Genomic DNA, 22,412 nt, shown 5'->3' with positions numbered 1-22,412 from the left:
TTATTATCTTCCAATGTTGTGGGGGTAAAAAGGTAGGTCTTAAAGGAATCAGTTAGAGAATGAACTTTACAATTTTCTCCTCCTTTCACTGGTTCATGATGTTTTCTAGAACATAATACAGATGATTTAGACATTAAAAGACAATTTAGGGGTGACTCTAGGAGTCCTGGTGTGACGCTGTGGGTTAATGTGCCAGACTGCAAAGCTGTTTGAATTGCAAGGTTGGTGGTTCAAGCTCACCAGCTGCTCCTCAGAAACCCTATACAGGGTCACTATGGGTTGGAACCGACTCGATGGCACTTAACAGCAACAACAACAACAACAACAACTAGGAGCAGCAAACAAAGAGCCCGGGGCCCAAGAATTGTTCTGTGATGACCAGCACAGTATCTGAGCACTTCAGGTTCCTTAGCTGTAAAACCAGAGAGCTGTTCATCTTTCTTTATCTTTCAGCCCAACAGTCTGAAGAATTCCTGTATTTACTGACTTTCATGGAGTCAATGGAATCCTGGTATGGTGCTGTGAGTTAATGCGCCAGACTGCAAAGCTGTTTGAACTACAAGCTCGGTGGAAACCCTATGCCAGGTCACTATGGGTCGGAACCATCTCGGCGGCACTTAACAACAACAACGGAGTCAGTGGTGTGACACAGTACGTTAAACACTGGACTGCTAACCAAAAAGTGAGTGGTTCAAACTCACCAGCTGCTCCTTTGAAACCCTACACAAGGTTGCTATGAGTCAGGAACTGACTCGATGGCTCTTAACAACAGCAGCATGTACATGAAGTCCCTGGGTGATCCACCTAAAGGCATCTCAGAAGAAAAGATTGGTGATCTGCTTTTGGAAGGTCACGGCCATAAAAAAACCCATGGAAGGCAGTTCTACTTTGAAACACATAGGTCAGAATCAACTTAATTATAACTGGTTGGTGTTGGAATTTAATGCTGTCGAGTTGGTTCCAACCCATAGCAACCCTGTATAAGGTTTCTGAGGAGTGGCTGGTGAGCTTGAACCACCGATCTTACCATTCAAACTGACTTTGTAGTCCAGTGCATCAACCCACACCACAGCACCATACCAGGAATCTGGTAACTGGTTAGCATGATTTCTTGTTCATTAGTTATGTGCCCAGTCTGTTATTATTTTTCAGATAAACTTCCGAATACAAAATCGATCCCCCCACCCCATTCGAAGCCTCTAAGAAGGCACCAACTTGTTTTCATTTTCTTTAATTTCATTTACATGAAATGGCTGACTACTCAATTTTATATGATAGTGACATTTTAAACTCTGCCTGTCTCACTTCAAAAAAAATCATGAGAAATATCTCCAGTGCATAGTAAAACAATCTAAAGGCAAAAGGGAAAACAAGAAAGGAGGTGCCCATAAAGCAATATTTGGTACAGATAAGATTAGGCCACAAGGACTCAAAGTCCAGAAGAGGAGGGAATGCTGATAAGTAATTACCTAGCACCAAAGCTGGCACTGGCTTTTCCACTGAGGTCACCTAGAACTCAAAATGCTTTGTGTTCAGTGTTCATAAATATCACCTCGTTTGACTGTTATGACTAAAGTGTGTGAAAGGAAACAGTCAAATCTTACCAAAACTCTTTGTTATAGACGGTTAATTGCTATGACTAAGTGCACATGCAAAGATTTCAGGTGGAGAGGCTGAAGGGGTACATTGTTTCAAAAGTTAGGATACAGCTAAAACCCAAGGCTGTGTGTCAGATGACGGAAAATTCTCTCTCCTTTTCAAAATCTTTTTCCCCCGTTTCCACAGCTCCCTACATCCTAATCCTTTGGAACAGTGGAAAGTCATTTGAAACTTAACAGAATGTTGGAGGCAAATTATACTTTTCAGGTCATCTAATTTAGGAGATCCAGTTTCTGTAGAGGAACAAAAAAGACCGATGGGGGAGGAAAAAAGACAAAAAACAAAACCCAGACTCCTTGTCTTGCGATCTTTCTACCTTCAATCCACAACCTGCCACGCAAATCCAGTCAAGTCAGGGATTTTGTCTTGAACTACCACCACCACCACCTTGTCACTCACGCCTGAGAAACACGCCCCTCTAGTCCTACTCTCGGCCAATGGCGGCTTCCCTCTATGCATAGTAATGAGCTCGAGACCTCCCCGGGCCAATGGCGCTCCGGGAGAAGGGTTAGTTTTGCATGTACCTAAATTATTTGCATAACCCAGCGGCTGGGGGCTTGGGAACCGGAGCGTGCAACCCTAGAAGGGAAAAGGACGAGAAGAGCTTAAGCGGCGGCGGGCAAAGAGCGAGCGAGAGCCTGAGTGTTTGTGCAAGAGTCGTGCGGGGGCCGGAGCGAGGGGCCGGCATGGCTGAAGGCTGCGCTCTGCAACCTTGAAAAGCAGCTACGGCGCGAGGCCGAGGAGAGGGAGGAGGGCGCGATGGCAGAGCGCGGCCCCGGCGGCTGCGCCCGGCCCGGCTGGCTGGCCTGAGCTGCCGGAGGAGCGGGGCTCCCTCTACGCTTCCATGGGGCAACAGCAAAGGCGAAACTCCGGAGCGCTGCGTCCCTGCGCTGCTGCCGCCAAGGACTGTTGAAGTGGCCGATCCCGATCCAGAGAGGAGCGTCGAGGGAGAAGAGCCCCAGCCCCAGCCCGCAGACCGGTCTCCCGGGACAGCGGGGGGCGTCGGAGGGTCGAGGAGGCACGCGGAGCGAGCGGTGCCGCGGGAGAGGCCAGCGCGGGAGGTCGCCGCAGCAATGCCGGGCCCGCTGGGGCTGCTCTGCTTCCTCGCCCTGGGGCTGCGCGGCTCGGCTGGGCCCAGCGGCGCGGCGCCGCCTCTCTGCGCGGCGCCCTGCATCTGCGACGGCGACCGTCGGGTGGACTGCTCCGGGAAGGGGCTGACGGGCGTGCCCGAGGGGCTCAGTGCCTTCACCCAAGCGCTGTGAGTGCGGGCTGTGGGTCCGGGGGGAGGGGCAGAGGGGCGCCGCGTGGGCGGAGCCAGCGGTCAGTCTCCCACGGGGGGGGAGGGGGAGGAGGTGTCTGGTAACCTGTGTGTGTTTTGGAGTTTTGGAGGGGGGGTTGCTTTGCCCCTACTAGCGTGTTGCAGACTTTACAAACTTTGGCAGTCCGGGTCCTTATACCAGACTTTGCGGACACATTCAATACTCTTGCTCTACTCCCTCCCCCTTAAGTGCATCTGGGGCCAAGGAGGAGGGAGGATCTGGAATCGCTTGCCCCTGGCAGCCTTTTGACGCGACCGTCCCTTCCCACGCGGGCCCCCGCGCAGCTGGCAGGAGTTCGCGACTGGCGGGGGTTAGGGCGTGGAGCACTTGGCCTGAGTCTGCAAAGCGAGGCACGTTTCGTGGGGAAGCACCTGGAGCCTCCTGGGTTCCAGCACGTGGGGAGAGGAAACACCTGTCCCTCAGTCCAGGCGACTCTCCTTCCATTTGGCCCCATCCAGGTAGAGCGAACTGCCACCTGGGCCCAGAACCACTTTCCCCACACACGCCCGGGGTTCTGGGGCACGCCGAGGAGCCTGACGCAAACAAGGGAGAAGGAGGGGGAAATTGCAGGTTTCTCTGGGTGAAAATACTTTCCTTAACAAGACCTTTTAAAGACGGAATGCTAACCCGAGTTAAAAGCTGTCTGAAGAAAAATAAAACTCCAAAGCATATGCTCAACGCAACGCGTAAGGCAGTTCTCTAACACAAATTTTCTTTTGAGCTTCCTGGAGCCGGACGACCCCCTCATGTGACCCTAACTTACAAAGTTTCCCTCAAACAGGAACCCGAGCATTTTAGGTCTTTCCTTCCGAAAAGAGGAATCTAAAATAGTGTTTCAGGTGGTGGTGGTGGCAAACGCCACCCGTAGAGAAAGAATTGGGTAATTGAATGCAGGGTGCATACCCTCATTCTTGCACGTTGTGTAGCCAGTTGGGTGATTAAATCAAGAGCAGTGAAAGAACCGTTTGAGGGAGGAAGGGATTCCTAGAGGACCTTGGGTAAAGGGAATTTCCTATTACTTTAAAGCTACTGAAAGAGCTCTCTTAGAAGTAGTTGTAAAGGAATAACAGCCCCATGTGATGACATTTTTCTGCAGGCCAGAACACTGCTGTATTCTAGGTTGGTGGTGGCACGGTGTTCTGCTTGCCCACTGCAGAGGTTTCTAGTATTTGCGGCCTGTTGCTTTGGAACTTGTCTCTAACGTCTGCCACCAGGCACCCTTCCCCCCCTCCCCCTTGTTTATTTCTTTCTGTGTCTCAAGTGTTCTGTATTTCAAGTTCATTTCCTTCAGTATGGTGGATTTGAAGCTTAACCAACAAGCTTACATTTGCAATATAAGTAGTGTTTCCACAAAGATACGTTAAGTGGGAAAGTTTAAACTGGAATAAGAAGTGAGGAAAGGAACCTGAATAAAGGAAATGGGCTATTTCCCAAACCAAGGCCTCTAGAAACAGAATTCATGCTGAAAGAGAAGAGGTGTCTTTATCCGAACTTCTTTCAAATCATCTGTAGTAGAGAAGTATGACTTTATTATTTTGACCAGTTTTGAAGTCTTTGTTTAATAGATTTTTGACTGTTAGTGAATAGACTTGTCCTGTATGGAAAGAGGGAGTCTTATAATATTGTATTAGTACCCCAAATCACACAGAATTATAGTTTCATGAGACCATGTTTCTCCAGAACTTCAAACATCTTCCCTTGGTATTGGTGGTTATGTGCCATGGAGTCACTTCCTACTCAAAGCCACCCTGTACAGGGTTTCCGAGGCTGTAAATCATTACTGGAGCAGAAAGCCTCATCTTTCTCCTGTGGAACAGCTGGTAGTTTCGAACTGCTGACCTTGTAACCACTGATGCTATCAGATCTCCTACCATCTTCCCTTGTTGTTGTTGTTATTTTGTTATGAAGTGCTGTCAGTCGGTTCCGACCCATAGCGACCCTGTATAGGGTTTCCGAGGAGTGGCTGGTGAGCTTGAACTGCCGACCTTGCAGTCCAAATGGCTTTGCAGTCTGGCGCATTAACCCACAGCGCCACACCAGGACTCCACCATCTTCCCTTAGGGATCACTAAATGGAGTGAAATGCTGAATCCTTAACTGTGAGCCTTAAAAAAGTTATGTTTATGGTTTGGGAAACTGAAAAATAATTGGCACCAGTTCAGAGTAGATTGCCTGACCTAGCATCACAACATTTTCTGAGCAAACATTTTCTACTTTCTAGATTTCTAGTCTGTAGGTTGGTTGACCATATACCCTGCTTACTTCACCCTCAAAACTATCCTGGTTTGGACTATAAATTAGATGGCCACCCTATCTATAGGAGATTTCTAGAGGGCAGTATGAGGGTGCTTCAAGACGTTAGTAGAAAAATGGAATTAAAAGATTCTGAAAATTTCCACAAACTTTTTGAAGCCCTCTTGTATGTTTTCTTTTTATGCATGAGGAAAGCACCTAGTCCAATGAGTCTCAGGGGCACAGGTGCTGTAAGTCTGCACATTCCAGTGGAACTTATAGGACACCTTGACCTCCTCAGCTCGGGGCTTTTTCTAAGTACTTTCTATCTGCCCCTTTAGGCTCAATCCCAGCTTTACTGAGCAACAGTTACCAAGGGACTAGAGAAGTGGTCCCCAAACTTAAGTACACCTTTTCCTCTACGTTAATTTCTTTAAGCACGTGCATCAAAACATTTATTCATTGTTGTTGTTTTTGTTAAGTGCTACTGAGTCAGTTCAAATCCACCAGCCACTCCTCGGAAACCCTATACAGTGTCACTATGAGTCAGAATCGACTCGACAGGACTTAACAACAACAAAATATAAAAAATATATTAAACATCTGTCTCCCTGTCTATCTCACTCTGTTTTTATAAATAAGTGTCCTGCAGGTAGATGCATCCCACTTTGACCCCAAACGGAATGAATGGTAGTTAGACAGCAAGAATTTCATTTTGCGCAACTTCGATTTGTATAAAATCAGTTTTGAATTGTATAACTCAAATTTGATATATAAGAAGCACAGATGTTGGAGTGAAAAAAATCTTAAGGCCACACTGAAGGGCAGCATTGGGGTTTGGAATTCAGACCTCATTTCCACATTGAATTGCCTAATTCTGTGTACTCTCCATTGATTTGCGAAGGCCCTAAAGAGGGGATACCTGCTGCCTCTCCTTTGGCTCCTTTAAACTTGTTCAGTCCAACAGAGTCAATTTCCTGCTGAAATCTGCTTCAACAGAGTTTGGAGGTAAAGGTAGACATAATCCTCACTATTGTTTATAGGATTCCTGTTTTCACACCATTTGCTGTACCTGTAGTGATTATTTTTACAGGCAGTCCCCAGCTTAGATCATTCCTAATTGTGACTTTAAGTCAAATTTCTTATTTAGTCTGTACTATAAGAAAAGGCTGGAAGCCTTTTCAATAATTTAAAAGCTGTCTATGCATCACATGAAGGTGATTGGTGTGAATTTGTTAGCAGTATCAAATGTCCTTGAGTCTGCTTCAACTCACTGATCCTTTATAGGTTCCTGAGGAGTGGCTGGTGGGTTTGAACCACCAACCTTGTGGTTAGTAGTCCAGTGCTTATCCTGTAGTGCCACACCAGGACCCCTTGTTAAGAGTAAGGGCAAATTTATGTAATTAAAGGACAAGAAAGAGTTATCCAAAGTAGGATGTTTGTAACCCAGAAACTGCCTGTATTTTGGAACAGTAGTTCTCAATCTTGTGGCACAGTGAACTGGCTTGGTAAAAATTATCCTGTGGTTTGTCAAAGGAAGTAATGTTATGTACTAATATTAAAATTCCAAAGTTTATTTTTCCTAAAGAATTCACCGCGGCCCTCCTGTGTTAAGGTAGCCCTGTGATCACCTACATGTCATTCATTATTCTTGATTGGGGGAAAGTCGATGAAATTGCAGTGGTGGTGGGCAGGGGATTATGTATGTGCTTAACTGTCTGGTTTTTGTTACTGTCACAATTTTGAGAACTGGGGGCTCAGCACAAATTTTCATCCTCATAGATGGTATCAGGTGCTTAGTTTCAGATCATTTTTCCAGGATATTTCTCAGGCTTCCTGGAGACAGTTGATGGGTCATCCTAGGCCTTACTACACCTCTGAGTAACGAACGAATTGCATGACCTTAGGCAAGGCATCCCACTTTTGGTGGGACAATTTCCTCATCAGAAAAATGAAGTGATTGGATTCACTAGATTTTTTTTTCTAAGGCTGCTTCTATGGTTTTATAGTTTCTCCACAAGTTTAGGGATGGCAAGGTGTGACAGTAATGTTAGATATTATCTTATTAAAAAGATCCCAGAGGCAGCAGAAGATCTTTCTAGTTTAAGTTGCACTCATCTATTTATTGCCGTTCACTTGGAGGAGGTCTTTGTGTTTACAAGTGTGTGCTAGGAAATTTGCCATGGAGACTTGTAGAATGCATGACTAGCTAAGGCGCTTGAGAGGGTAGAGTAACTCTGTTTGTTTCCTGTGGGTATGGCTTAACACTTGGAAAATAAAATCCTTCTGTTTCTGTAATTTGGATACTGTACAGAAAGTTACTCAGCGTCCTCACTTCATATAATTAGTTATAATCTCTCAAACCTTCACAGACTGAGTGTCCTGTACAGAAACAGGTTACTGAGATTTTCATAGAGAATTGATGCTTACTGGAAGAGTTTTTGAAGTGTTTTTTTTTAAGAGTCTCTTGCCATTTCTTCTCTATTTGGAATCTCAGACTCTTCCCTAAGGTGTCCTTTTACTCTATACCTTTCTTCTTTTAACAGAATCATTTGAAATTATTGCCCTAATGTTTTCTCTGATGTGGCATATGGAGTGTATCTCCCAGCAGGTCATACTTTTTTGTACCTTTATTGATGGTCTAAGTTTTGCTATTTCTTGATTTCATAATTGCTATCTATAAATTTCAATGTTAGTTTAGTGACTCTTTCAAAAAGATGTCTATCTATCTATCTGTAAATGAGCTGTGTTCTAAATATGGACAATATATGAAAATTCTGATGTGTAGATCCTTTTTTTATGAGCTGCTGTGTTGCCATTGAGTACAGTATTGTGTATTTGGAAATATGGAAAACTGGGGTTCCAGATCTGCTAATATACCACAGGAACGACCTTGAGTGGACCATGTACATTAGTTTCCTATAAACAACTCTTATTGTCAGTGATTTTCTCTTATTAAATTTGTTGTTTGAGCTTTATACATTTCTTCGATCCTTTCTAATAAAATGAAGTATGTGGTTGTTGTTAAGTGTTGTTGAGTCAGTTACTGACTCTTTGCAACACTCTATAGAGTTTCCAGGAGTCCTGGTGTGGCTCTGTGGGCTAATGCATCAGACTGCAAAATCATTTGAACTGCAAGGTCTGTGGTTCAAGCTCACCAGCTACTCCTTGGAAACCCTATATATAAACCCTATATATGGAATTGAACCGACGGCACTTAACAACAAGAACAACATAGGGTTCCCAAGGAGCAGCTGGTGGATTTGAACCACTGACCTTACAGTTAGTAGTCCATTGCTTACCCTGCAGAGGCTCACCAGGACTCTAGTGAAGTGTAGGTGTCTACATTATGGAATCTCAACCTGTAGAAGACTTGACAGTTGTCTGGATGTACTGGAATATTTTTGTTGAATGGTGAGCTCACTGACTCACAAGGCTGCGGTAGTAAGCTGGATGTGTGTGGTCTGCGCTGTACCTAAGATTTGAGCCAATACGTCTCATTCTAAGTTCCTCCTTGCTATTAGATATTGTTAGTTGAGTCCAACTGATAGCGTCCTTTGTAGATAATGGTACCACTAATATTTTATGATTTCCAGTCAGAATAAATGGTTATGCCAGGTATGGCGTCACAAGGATTTAACGTCCAGGCACTTGGCTCTTAACATTAGAATTGTGAGGTAACATTTGAAAACTTAATCTCTTAGGAGAGATCAAAGTTCTTGCTTAGTACGTGGATCCAGGCAAGTTTAGGCATTTTCTTGGCCTCTCTCTCTGTCAGCCTGTCTCTCTCAGATTCTTATTTTAATCATCTTTAGAATAGTGGAAAGCACTGACAGGTTAGACTTCAGGATTGTGGTTTCTGCACTCCGTAGTTATATCTGTCCTTTTATTGGGATACACTTTTTCTTACCAATATATAATGGATATTGGACTAGTTGATGGCAGTTGTCTCTCTTTGAATTTCTGTCAACCTGTGTAGTGTATTAAGCAAGTAAAGTTATAGAATACTTTAGGTGACTCTTTGAAATTTGACTGTCTCCCACTTTGATCTCCCGTATCAAAACATTATAAACTTGTATAAAAGCACAGTATTTATTGGCACAATATCTAAACTAAAACTTACACCAATTCTGTCTCATAGTCACCCTATAGGACAGAGTAGCGCTGCCCCATCTGTTTTCAAAGGTGGTAATATTTATGGATGCATACTATAATATCTTTCTTCTGTGGAGTAGCTGGTGGGTTTGAACATCCAACCTTTCCGTTAGCAAATGAATGCTTAACCACTGTACTACCAGAGCATGATGGTGGTGGTTGTGATGGTGTGCTGTCTGTCAAGTCCATGCAGACTCATAGTGACCCTGTGTTGGGTTTCTGAGGCTGTAAGTCCTAACAGCAGCAGAAAGGTTCATCTTTCTCCCTCCGAGTGGCTGATGGATTTGAACTGCTGACCACTTGGTTAGCAGGCCAAAGAATAACTGCTCTGTGACTAGAGCTCCTTTTTGTTGGCATTCCTGGGTTAAAATGTTAAATCTTGACTAGTGTACCTTTAACTATGAAAAATTTAACTAATATAACTTACAGTATTTGTAACAAAACAGCTTTGCTTTTAAAATTTTTAAACTAGATCTATAACTGTTATTGAAACCTTCAGCTTTTTCATAATGTTAGAACTTATTTTCTTTTATATTAAAGAATACAGGTAACTCCCCCCTCCTTTTTTTTAACCTTCCAACTTTGTTCACTGAAGTGTGTAGCTTTTTAAAACCATGATTGAATGAATACAATGAAATGCTCTCATTTTAAATCCTTTATGTGGAGAAAAAAAAAAAAGAAATCTAGGCTATTGAGCAAATCAGTACTCTTGTATAATGGCTAATTTGTCTGCCCTCCTTGACAATTATATTGTGCCTTTAAACACCTGATGGTCAAAGTATATGCCAGGTGTCAGTTCTATTGTTTGAAATTGGTTGAGTTCAAAATTGAATTTAGAAATCAGTGTTGGCATGAGGCAGTCTGATTTTATAGTTCATTTAAGTTTAACAATTTTTCAACTTTCTAAAGATGTTTTTGTTAAGTACCGTGGAGTCGGTTCTGACTCACAGTGACCCTGCACAGGGTTTCCAAGGCTGCAAATGTTTACAGGAGCGGAAAGTCTCATCTTTCTCCCGCAGAACAGCTAGTAGTTTCGAACTACTAACGACTTTGAGGTTAGCAGCTCGATTTGTAACCACTACGCTACCAGAGCTCCTTGGCTAAAGATGTTAGGTATTTTAAATATCAAGATAGAATTGTATAACAGTATACTGGGGTTCGTGATGTGTAGTGCTTAGGATAATCACTGGACTACTAAGTAACCTCAGTGGCGCAGGGTTCCTGAAAGTTGGAAGCAACTTGACGGCACTTAATAACAACAGCAGTACTCTGGATTCAACCACACATAGACTGGTATCTGTTATTAATCTTTGAATATGCCTGAGACTTTTTTTTTAAACAGGGTTCTTACGTTGTACTGACAGATGCTGTGTCATATACAGACATTTAAAACTGAATGTTTGGGTTGATATTTTAGTTTTAAACCATGTATACTTTCACACCATTACATATTTTAATGGCCACAAAAACACACTGACCAGATCTTCCTCACCACAGTAAGCATACAAGGTTTGGCATTATGCTTCTTATTTTAAATGTGACGGATTGAAGTTAAGAAATACCCTTTGAGGAGTCAAGAAATGAACATTTAAAAAACATATTTTTTTCAAGTAGTTTTTTTTTTAACTTTCTGTACTGTACTGAAAAGTCTTGTGGGTAAAACATCGAACCTCTCATGTGGCAACATGTTGGCCCATAAGAATATAGGAGTATCCTTTTAAGGAAATGTAAACCATAGGTATTTTGGGAAGTAGCTGGGCCAAGACTGGGTATATATATGCTTAGATCCCAAACTGGTTTGTTGTCTGTGCTGGTAAGAAAATATGTGGAGGACGGATACGTAATATAAGAAATCTAGTGACTTTGTGGACTCCTGGTGTGGTGCTGTAGGATAAGCACTGGACTGTGAACCACAAGGTCAGCAGTTCAAACTTACTAGCTGCTCCTTGGAAACACTATACAGGATCGTTAAGAGTCAGAATCTACTCAAGGACACTTAACAACAAGTGACCTTGTATCCTTCATATTAAACTTGTCTTTAAGTGTTCTGAATAAAGATAAGTAAAAGTGTGTTAAAGGTGCTTTAGCTATTTCTTTTGTGTCTCTGCTTTTATACAAAGAATGTAACTGTTGAGTATATATAAAAATATATATGATTCAAAAAATAAGTTGAACATTGAAAGAATTAAAATTGTAAAAAAAAAAATAAAATGTTTTGGATTTTTGAACCAGATTTTAGAGACCAGTATCCGGAAACATCATGAGTTATAGTCCCCCTATTCCCTTGTATTGTTGCAGTTATATTTAGGGAAATTTTTGTTCCCAAGTAGAGTGACATATATTTGGCAGGAAGACAGTTCCTTTACCTTGGAGCAATTACTAGGCATGACTAAGGAATGTCCCTAGGATTATTGCAGGTCTCATTTCCCCTCCATTCCCCAGAGGCTTTGAGGTCCCCATATGTGTAAACCACAGAGTAATTTAGTATTAAATTGCAACATTGAAAGTCCCCTAAAAAGAGCTTCTTGATTGCAGCTGCTTTCATATAAAGGTAGATAATTTTATAATTCTCACTCCCTTCAGAGTCTTGTTTTCAGGGTGCAGGACTGGAGGTATGCTTCGCGCTTAACAGGCTTTTCTTTAAAACTCTGGGTACTGGCCTATAATGGTTATTCTGGGTTTCCCCCATTTCCCTAGGGGGCAAGCTTCATGCTTAGAGGCCCTTGAAGAAGCTGTGTGAAAAATACGGAATGCCTTTCTGAAGACCAGATTTTTTTCAGAACAGAGGAGCCGCATGGCTGCTATTCCGTTCTGGATCTCCATCCTTCCTGTATGTGTAAACCGTCTCTGAAAACTGCTTTTTTGTGGATGAGCTCTCCAGAGAATGAGAAAGCACTGCCTCTTGAATAATTTATATTTTAGGAACTCTATTATAAAAGTCAACTCTTGTGTTTCCTATAAGGAACCTGGGCGGTGCAAATGGTTTAATGCTTTGCTGCTAACTGAAAGGTCAGCAGTTTGAATCCACCAGCTGTTCCATGGGAGAAAGATGTGGCAGTTTGCTACTGTTAAGATGTGAAGATTTACAGCCTTGGAAACGCTATGGGGCTTGGTTGACTCTGTCCTTCATGCTTTGTATGACTCAGAATTGTCTCTGTGGCAATGGGTTTTTTTTTTCCTGTAGTGGGGAAGGAAGTGTCGATACTTGGAGTCCTGGTATGGTGCTGAGGATCAGCACTAGACTGCTACCCCCAAGACTGGTAGTTCAAATCTACCACCTGCTCCTTGGAAACCCCAGATAGGGTCCCTGTGAGTCAGAACCGACTCAGCACTTAACAACAACAAAAACAAATGTATTTGAAGACAGTTCATATGCTCTTCAGTGTCTGTCCTATGGGTCAAATTGAGCCAGTCTTTGCATTTTTCAAATTAGGTGTTTGCACTTTGGACCCTTTTAAGGCTCTGTTTCTCCCTGAATTTGAAGCATACACAGAAGTTTTATATAACTTGATCTGAGTTCATAAAGAAATATTAAATGCATCTACATCTCATATTTAGTGTGTTTTTATTTTTTTAAATTATACATTGGGAGGGCAATACACAAGAAGGGGTGATGGGATAGAAGAACAAGGTGGATACGGGAAGAGTTAGGCAGGTTTGTATGGATTAAATGGTACAGAGGTAAATAGTGATGTACGCTCAACCTTGAAACTACAGGGGTCTGTGATACAGGTATCGAGGCATAGTCTAAATGGGTAAAAGCGGGGAAATAATGTTAAGATGCTTGACTGTCATGAATGTTGCTTTCCCTTGCCTGCTATTTATTGTAAAATAGACATGTAAGTGGGATACGAAAGGAATATGGGGAAACATGATTACAGGAAACTTGTAAGCTGTCTTTAGTTAAAAAAAAAAAAAAAAAAATACATTATAGGTTTACCACCGATATTTAAGGAGCTCTGGTAGCATCGTGGTTATGAATTGGGCTGTGAACCTCAAGGTCAGCAGTTCGAAACTACCAGCTGTTCCGCGGGAGAAAGATGAGGCATTCTGCTCCCGTAAAGATTTACAGCCTTGGAAACCCTGTACAGGGTCGCTATGAGTCAGAACCGACTCGACGGCACTTAACAACAACAACAATGCTTCTACTACTACGTCACTATGAGTTGGAACCCACTCCATGGCCCATAACAACAACTACTAGACTGAGTCGGTACCAACTTGATGGCACCTAACAACAACTAGTTCAACGAATTTTATTAGATCTCAAGGAGCTCTGGTTACGGAGTGGCTACGATTCAGGCTGCTAACCTCAAGGTCAGCAGTTTGAAACTACCTGCGATTCCTTGGGAGAAAGATGAGACAGACTTTCTGCTCCAGTAAAGATTTTTAGCATTGGAAACCCCTATGTAGGGTCACTAAGAGTCGGATCCGGCTCCATGGCATAACTCCCCTTAGGATAGATTCATATCTTTGTAACAAAAAAAAATTCCATTGACCTTCTGTTCCTCTTCAAGGTTATTTTGAGTCTGTGATGATGTCATCCAACTTTTGCCACTAACTACTATTAACTACCTGGGACTCCTGGTGTGGTGAACTACAAGGTCAGCAGTTCAAACCACCAGTTGTTACTTGGAAACCCTATATAGGGTCACTATGAGTCGGAACCCACTCAGTGGAACTTAACAGCAATAATTCACAACTTGATGTATATACTTTATAAGCAGACATTCAAAAACGGTTTTGTTTTTGAAAAAGGAAAAAGAAAAAAAAAAGGCTTTGTTTTTGAAAGTACAACATAGGGGAATCAAGACCCCTGAGTTTATTAGGAGGGTGTTCCTAAATCTATGCCTTTGGGCAAGTCACTTAATTAACTACTTTGGACATCAGCTCTCCCTCCTGTAAAAAGAGGTATCTTGATGTAGTCTTCAAGGGCTACTGCTGTGTGAAGTACATTTAGCTCCCTGCGAAACTCTGACCATTCTAATAGTGAGGACCCGATCCGTTGTCACTTTGGTGTTTTGTGTGCCCTTTAGTTTCCACGAGTGACTAGTAGGTTTGAACGACCAACCTTGTGGTTAGAGCATCGTTAGCAATCCAATGCATATTCTATAGTGCCACACAAGGACTCATCACTTCTCTGGGGAGTGACTAAAGTTGTGTATAGTCTCCTTTAATTTAAAATCGTAAGCCCTACTTCTTTAGTTCTTTGAATGTAGATAAAGTCCACAGTCTATTGTAGGTGAGTCACTGTACTGATAGAAAAAGGCTACTTATTTGCCAGAATATCATAAATTTCCTGGTGGAGATACTATGTATGTTTTTATAAAGATACATTTTTATAGGTGTTAAAATCCTTTGGTGGTGCAGACAGTTAAGTCCTTAGTTATTATCTGTAGTGTGGAAGGTTTGAACCCACTTTTTCCTTTGGCCTGTTCCTCTCCAACATCATTTTGAGTTAATGGTGATATAATCCAATTCTTTATGTCAAGAAAGCTTTGGCAGTCTATGTACAAAAGGTCACAGCTGTGAAGACTGGTGCACAGTTTTACTCTGACACACATTGGGTTGCCATTGGTTGGAATCAATTTGACAACTAGTTTGGTGTTTTTGGTATAGGTGGCACTACTTGCCTTTTTGGAACAATGGTTGGGCATTCTGTTGCTAACTAAAAGGTAAGTGTTTCCAATTCACAGCCATGTGCTCCCATACAGATTCCAGCCAAGGAAACCCTTTGGGGCAATTCTACTCACCTGTAGGGTCATTTCAGTTGAAAGTGACGCCATGTACCCAACAAGAACACTTGTCTTCTAGAAAGTCTGGTATGGGGTAGTTACAGCTTTTTGAAGTAGAGAGCTCAGGGGGAAATGTTCCTGGACTGTGAGTTGACCGTGCTTTCCTGAGGCGGCTGGTCAAGTAGAAAGGTACAGTCCTAATGGAGCAACACAGTGTTTCTCCTCAGAGCAAGTGGACATGTGACCTTGCTCTGTATAGCCCCATCCTTTAAAGACTGTGTCAGTGTGATCTTTAGCTATTAACTATCTACTTCTGGGCCTTGAAGCACCAAGAGTTTTCATTGAAACAATGCTATTCTTTGGGAACCCTCATTCCAACTAGTTCCCACTGTAGTTTCTTAGATCATCTTCAGAGTTTAGATTGAATGAGACTTACTCAGAATTGGCAACTTAGCTCTGTTATTTCGTCACATCATTTTGTCTCATAGATGGAATACTTCTAGAAACAATTTTTTCTTTTAAGTGCTTTAAAAATGTTTTACTGGTTATTTAATACCAATATGTTGTTTTTATATTTGGAACTAACACTTATTAACACTTATTATTTGTGGATAAAGTCAAGCTTATTATCTTTAAAATATTTAGAATTTAAACTTCTTTAAAATCTTTCTTAGTTCTGAAAGGTTAGTTGACGTTCTTGTTAGGGATACAGATAAATCTTAGAAACTTTACAGAATGTTTTTGACTCAGATCTAATTTGAAAATGACTCATAAAGCCAAAACAGAAGCTTAATGTATGCAAGTGTTCACAACTTATTTAGCTTAACCAAATGTCTCAAATACAGTTGTTCATTTTCCACCCTGGGTCCCTTTAAAAAAAAAAAGCTTGAAAATGTTTTCCCTATTACCATCTTGACATCTGCCTGGTTACATATGAATAGCTTGACCCAGTCCCTCAGCAGGGTGACTACCTAGGCCTTACTTTCAATAGCCATGTCACTGACAAAGAAAACATATGGAATATTTCATTCCTGTCTTTTGCAAACAGAGTCTAAGGCTGTAAGGGCATGCAGCAGAAGGCTTCAGACTTCATGGTAGGTTGGTAAATTTGTGAGTGAACCACAGGCTCTCTGCTATTAGTCATCAAATTACATTTTTTAAAGACCTGTTGCATTCTATACAAAGGGAATTTCATAATTTGGACGAGTCAGTTGCCAATATCATTTTTTTAAAACACGTAACTGTAGCTTATTTTCCAGTTACTGTTTTTCACATGCCAATACCATTTTGAATCCAGTTTATGCAGCTTGCTTTCATGATGGTGGTAGTGATTGTTGTTAAGTGCCAGCAAGTTGGTTCCGAGTCTTAGCAAGTCTGTATAGGGTTTTTGAGGAGTGGCTGGTGAGTTTGAACCACCGACCATGTGATCGAGTGTTTATCATACGACACCACACTGATTATAAGTGAACCACAGGCTCTGTTAGTCATCAAATTGCATTTTCTAAAGCCCTGCTGCATTCTGTAGAAAGGGAATTTCATCATTTGGACTAGTCATTTGCCAATATCAATAAAAAAAAAAAACCCCAACACTTAACTGTTGAAGTTTATTTGCCAGTCGCTGTTTTCATATGCCAGTATCATTTTGAATTAAGTTTATGCAGCTTGCTTTCATGGTGGTAGTGATTGTTGATAAGAGCCATCAAGTAGGTTGTAACTCACTAGTGACCTTGTATAGGGTTTTCAAGGCTTTAAATCTTTGAGTTAGCAGAAAGCCTCATTTTCTCCTGCAGAACAGCTGTCGGGCTTGAACTGCGGACCTTGTGGTTTGCCGTCTAGGGCTTATCATGGGAGCCACCATGCTTCCATGGTGGGGTTTCCTAATTTATCATATATCTCATCAAAGGGGATCTCTGTGTATGTGCGCACGTGTGTGTATGCCAGGCATTGAATGTTGCCTTCCCTGTTTTATAAGGAGCTCTGGTAGCATACTGGTTACGAATCGGGCTGCTAACCTCCAGGTCAGCTGTTCCTTGTGAGAAAGATGAGGCTTTCTGCTCCCGTAAAGATTTCCAGCCTCGAAAACCCTATGCAGGGTCACTATGAGTCAGAACTGATTCCACGGTACTTAACAACAATAACATCCCTGGTTTATAGGTAGTATGTACAAGATGGGAACACAGATGCTTGGCTTCTGATAGCTTATGCCTCGAGGACAGTGTGCCTTTATGGTTATCTTTTTGACAGTCCACCAAAATAGAGAAATTGATCTGTCTCAGTCTAGCTAAGTACTGCTGTGTTGACCTTCAAAAGTTTCTGTTACACAGTACTGACCTCCTTGGGGGCTGTGCTCAGTACAGCTAGCATAACAACTGTGTGCATCTGAATCTGCAGTGTGGAGACTAGTCAGCTGGTGTAGCAGAGAGGGCCAGGAACATGGAAAAAGAGGGTTAAGTTAATTACTGTCTTTCTTAGGTTTTCTGTTAAAAGAATTTGCCATTGGCAGCACGGAGTTAGCATTTCAGAAGGAGGAAAAAAAATGAAACAAAACAAAAACTTCTGACACCAAAGGCTGAAAACATTCTTGACTTTGGGGGAGGAAACGACATATATCTCATCAGGTTCAACTCTCAAGTTATCTATCCCAGCCTGAATTTCTAGTTTCATTGTTTTGTAGGCATGTGGGCTGGTTTTGACTTGGTTGATATATCTAAAAGGAAATGAGAGCCTGTCAATTCTTTTATCACAGATACAGGTAAATACTTAAACTTACCTGTACTTCTCATCTAGAGGATGTTTCTGATGGTTCTTGGTACTTATCATACTTATCATAAACTGCATAGCAGCATACTAATGGGACTTGCTACATTTTATACCTTTGCAAAAGAGCAAGTCCTATTGAAGTTCTTGATTATAATACATATCCTTTAAACTTGTTGACTCTCTGGATATTAAATTAATAATTTTGTTTCATGCTTTCTTCACAAACACATCTATTTGAGCTAACCTTTTTTGACATTGTTAGGGGTCATCGAGTTGGTTCTGATACATTCAATGACCCTCTGTACAACAGAAGGAAACACTACCAGATTTTGTACCAGCCACCTTTTTCGGTTGTTCCTTCCCTAGTAACATCAACTCACTGCCCGCTAAGGTTCTTATCTAATCTTTTGGGTTGTTGTTGTCAGTTTGATCCCATATAGATAGTTCTTAAAAGATCATAATGCTCAAACAACCTTTTGTTACTAGCTCTGGTAGCATAGTGGTTACAAGTTGGGCTGCCAACCTCAAGGTCATTAGTTCGAAACTGCCAGCTGAGAAAGTTGAGGCTTTCTGCTCCCGTAAAGCTTTATAGCCTCGGAAACCCTGTGCCAGGGTCACTATGAGTTGGAACCGACTCCACGGTACTTACCACCAACAACAACAACCTAAGCTGTTGTTCAGTTTTGATTTCAGGAATATTTTTGGTTTAAGGTTTAAAGATGATTTCAGAGCAATAGTTCATCTCAGGAAAAGATACATACAGCCTCCATGGCTCTAGAAAGTCTTGAGTTCATAAGAATTTGAAAATCTGTTTTGCATTTTCTATCTGTTGATAAGAATTCTTCTGTAGAATCTTTGATCAGATTCAGTAATCGCTGAGCCTGGCATTATTCAGTTCTTCTGGTCTTGAAGTAAAGAAGGTACTTGTTCATGAAGGCAATTAGCCACACATTCCATTGTTGTTGTTGTTAAATGCCATCGAGTCGGTTCCGACCCATAGTGACCAGAGCTCCATATCCACCTCTTATTCCTGACTCTCCGCCTTCTGATGTTCCTGGTGAATAGAGACCAATTATTGTGCCTTGGATGATCGCTTGCAAGCTCTGAAGAGCCTGAGCACTACATAATGATCTAGGAGGTAGAATAGAAGCAATTAGCAGAAACACAAAGCCTATCATTAGGTCAGTTACATAGGATTCATCATGAAGCTATGACCCTAAACCCCCAAACCAAGGAACCAGATTCCATGAGCAGCCTCAGCAAATCCTCTTTTATTTTGTGGGGAGGGAGGGGTGATTGTTGTAAATATAGCTATCACAAACCTTTTGCCAGTTCACCTTTTTACAGGTGTTCATTGTATTGTCAGCAATGGCACTGATTGGCTGTGCAACCCTAACCTTAAGAAATGCAGTTCTCCCATCAGTCTTGCTCCCTTTTTTCCCTCCCTCTTGCTCCTAGTAACCACTAATGAACTTGGGTCTCAGTACATTTGCCTTTTGTTTTTTTTTCTTATTCTCATATAAGTTAGGTCATAACAATATTTGTCTTACTGTGTTTGACCTATTTCACTCAGTATAATGTTGGCAAGCTCCATCCAGATATCAAAACTTGTTTCTCTTACTGACTGAGTAGTATTTTAGGGTATGTATGCACCACGTTTTATTTATCCATTCATCTGTTGATGGGCATTTAGGTTGTTTCCACATTTTGGTTGCTGTCAGTAGTGCTTCAGTGAACATTGATGTGCAAATCTCTGTTTCCAAGTCTTTTGGCCTATACCTAGGAGCAGAATGGCTGGTCATCTGATAGTTCTGGGGAGTGAAAAGATGCTGTGATTGGATTGTGAACCACAAGGTTGGTGATTTGAGCCACCAACTGCTCCACGGTCAAAAGATGAGGCTATAACCTCAGAAACCCTATCAACAAAAACATGGTAGTTCTGTTTTTTTGTTTTTTGAGGAACTGCCATACTGATTTCCACAATGGCGCATACCATTTTGCATTCCTCCTAGCAGGGCATAAAAGGGTTCTAATTTCTCTACATGCTTGTCCTCGAGGCCATATGGGATAAGTACAGATTGCTACTCACTGGGTCGGTGGTTCAAAGTCACCAGTGGCTCCAACGGAAAAAGAGAGAGACTGTCTGCTTCCATAAAGATTTATAGTTTTGGAAACCCTTTACAGGGTTACTATGAGTTGATTGACTTGTTGGCAGTGGTTTTGGGGTTTTGCCATTATTTGTTATTTTCTTGTTTTGAAATGTTAGCCATCCTTATGGGAACGAAATGGTGGCTCTTGGTTTAGATTTGCTCTTTCTGATGGTTGCGGATACACTGAGCTTCTTTTCATATGATTGGTGGCCATTTGAATGTCCTCATTGGCAGAATGCCTGTTCATGTCTTTTACACATTTTGTGAATATTTGTCTTTTTGTTGCTGAGTCGTTGAAGTTTTATGTATACAAGGGAACTGCAAAAATTTTATGGGAGAAATCAATTGATAGTAATAGAATTTCCCACAAATTTTTTGAAGTTCCTTTATATTTTGGTTATTAAATTTTTATTTGATATACATGTGGTTTCCAAATCTGTTCTCCAATCTGGTAGCTTTTTTTTCACTTTTTTGGTTAAGGCTTTTGATGAATAAAAGTTTTTTATTTTTATTAAGTTGCATTTATTTATTTTAGTTTTTGCTCTTTGTACTTTTGTTATTATATTAGATAACCCATAATTGAAAGTTAGACCTGACCGTGTTGCCCTTCCTTGTTCCTTGAAGAACTTGATGGTTTTAGTTTGCATATTTAGGTCCTTCTTGAGCCACCATTTACAATCTTAGGTTCTTTTGCTTCATCATTTTTCCTTTTTGCTTTAGAATTGATCATTGGTAATCACTAATAACTGGGATGGGAACAGTAGAATCAAGGAGGATTATTGTTGTTGTTAGGTGCCATTGAGTCAGTACCGACTCATAGCAACCTTATGTATAACAGAACAAAACACTCCCCGATCCTGGGCCAACCTCACTACTGTTGCCACACTTGAGTCCATTGATACTGCCACTTGGCTAATCCATCTCATTGGGGGTCTTCCTCTTTTTCTCTGACCTGTCACCTTATCAAACATGATCTTCTTCTCCAGTGACTGGTCCCTCCTGACAATATGTCCGAAGTATGAGAGACGAAGTTTGGCCATCTTGGCCTCCAACGTGCACTCTGGCTGTACTTTTCTAAATGGATCTATTGGAAAATATGGCCTTGGTGATACAAATGACTCTGGAGATGGAATGTTAGAATTTTGGAAGCCTGGTGACTTATTTGGGGTCCTAAAGGAGCTCTGGTAGCGTAGTGGTTACAAATCGGGCTGCAAACCTCAAGGTCAGCAGTTTGAAACTACCAGCTGCTCCGCGAGAGAAAGATGAGGCTTTCTGCTCTCGTAAAGATTTACAGCCTCGGAAACCCTGTTTAGGGTCACTATGGGTTGGAACCAACTCAACGGCACTTAACAATAAAAAACAATGTGGCTCTATAGGAGGGACATTGGATGAAAAACTGCAAGGGGAGTCCTGGTGTGGTGCTGTAGTGTAAGCACTGAACTGCCAACCACAAGATCTATGGTTCAAACCCACCAGACACCCTATATGGAGTTTCTGAGTTGGAATGGACTTGTTGGCATGTGACAACAGCAATCACTTATTCGTTGGGAATGCCTGTTTTCAACAACCTAACCTGTAACTATGCGTGTAAACCTCACAGGGTGGGGTATAGGCATACTTTGAAGATAATGTGAGTTCAATTCCAGAGCACTGCAAAAAAGTGACTCTTACAATAAAGGGAGTCACGCATGAATTTTGGTTTCCCAGTACACATAAAAGTTACGTTTACACTATACTATTGTCTGTTAAGGGTGCCATAGCGTTAGGACAAAGTTTTAATCATTGTTTAAGCAAAGTGCAACATGGAGACATAAAGTGATCATGTGCTGTTGGAAAAATGGAATCAATAGACTTAATTAGTACAGGGTTGCCAAAAGCTTCAATTTATAATAAATGCAGTATCTATGAAGTGTGATAAAGTGAAGCCCAATGAAATGAAGTATGCCTATGTTGTTGTTAAGTGCTATCAAGTTGGTTCCGACTCATAGCAACCATGTATAGGGCTTTCAAGGAGCAGCTGGTGAGTTTGAACCATTGACCTGCAGTTCAAAGCGACCTTGTGGTCTAGTGCTTTAACTCACAGTGCCACACCAGGACTCTGTTGTTGTTAAATGCCGTCGAGTCGGTTCCGACCCATAGCGACCCTAAACAGGGTTTCCGAGGCTGTAAATCTTTACGGGAGCAGAAAGCCTCATCTTTCTCCCGCGGTAGTTTCGAACTGCTGACCTTGCGGTTCGCAGCCCGATTTGTAACCACTTCGCTACCAGAGCTCCTTACACCAGGACTCTACACAGTATCAAATTGACTACATTTGTGGGAAGAGATGTGGAAAAGGTCAGCATCATTAGTTAAAACAAAGCCAAGGCCGACTGCTGAACATAATAAAAATTGCTAATATGAAGA

At 41.7% G+C, this 22,412-nt stretch overlaps 1 protein-coding gene across 1 annotated transcript in view; it reads left to right on the top strand.

The window, feature by feature from the left end:
• The first annotated feature begins 2,320 nt into the window (after positions 1–2,320).
• LGR4 (leucine-rich repeat containing G protein-coupled receptor 4) overlaps positions 2,321–22,412 on the top strand; it is a 148,909-nt gene continuing 128,817 nt past the window's right edge. Inside the window, exon 1 of the mRNA XM_006864849.1 lies at positions 2,321–2,917. Within this exon, the coding sequence (XP_006864911.1) occupies positions 2,733–2,917 (185 nt within the window). The 5' untranslated portion in view covers positions 2,321–2,732. The remainder of the gene's footprint in view (positions 2,918–22,412) is intronic.

The sequence above is a fragment of the Chrysochloris asiatica genome, unplaced genomic scaffold (genome assembly GCF_000296735.1).
Source record: "Chrysochloris asiatica unplaced genomic scaffold, ChrAsi1.0 scaffold00072, whole genome shotgun sequence".
NCBI classification, from domain to species: domain Eukaryota; kingdom Metazoa; phylum Chordata; class Mammalia; order Afrosoricida; family Chrysochloridae; genus Chrysochloris; species Chrysochloris asiatica.
This window is presented reverse-complemented; position numbering and strand designations above follow the sequence as displayed.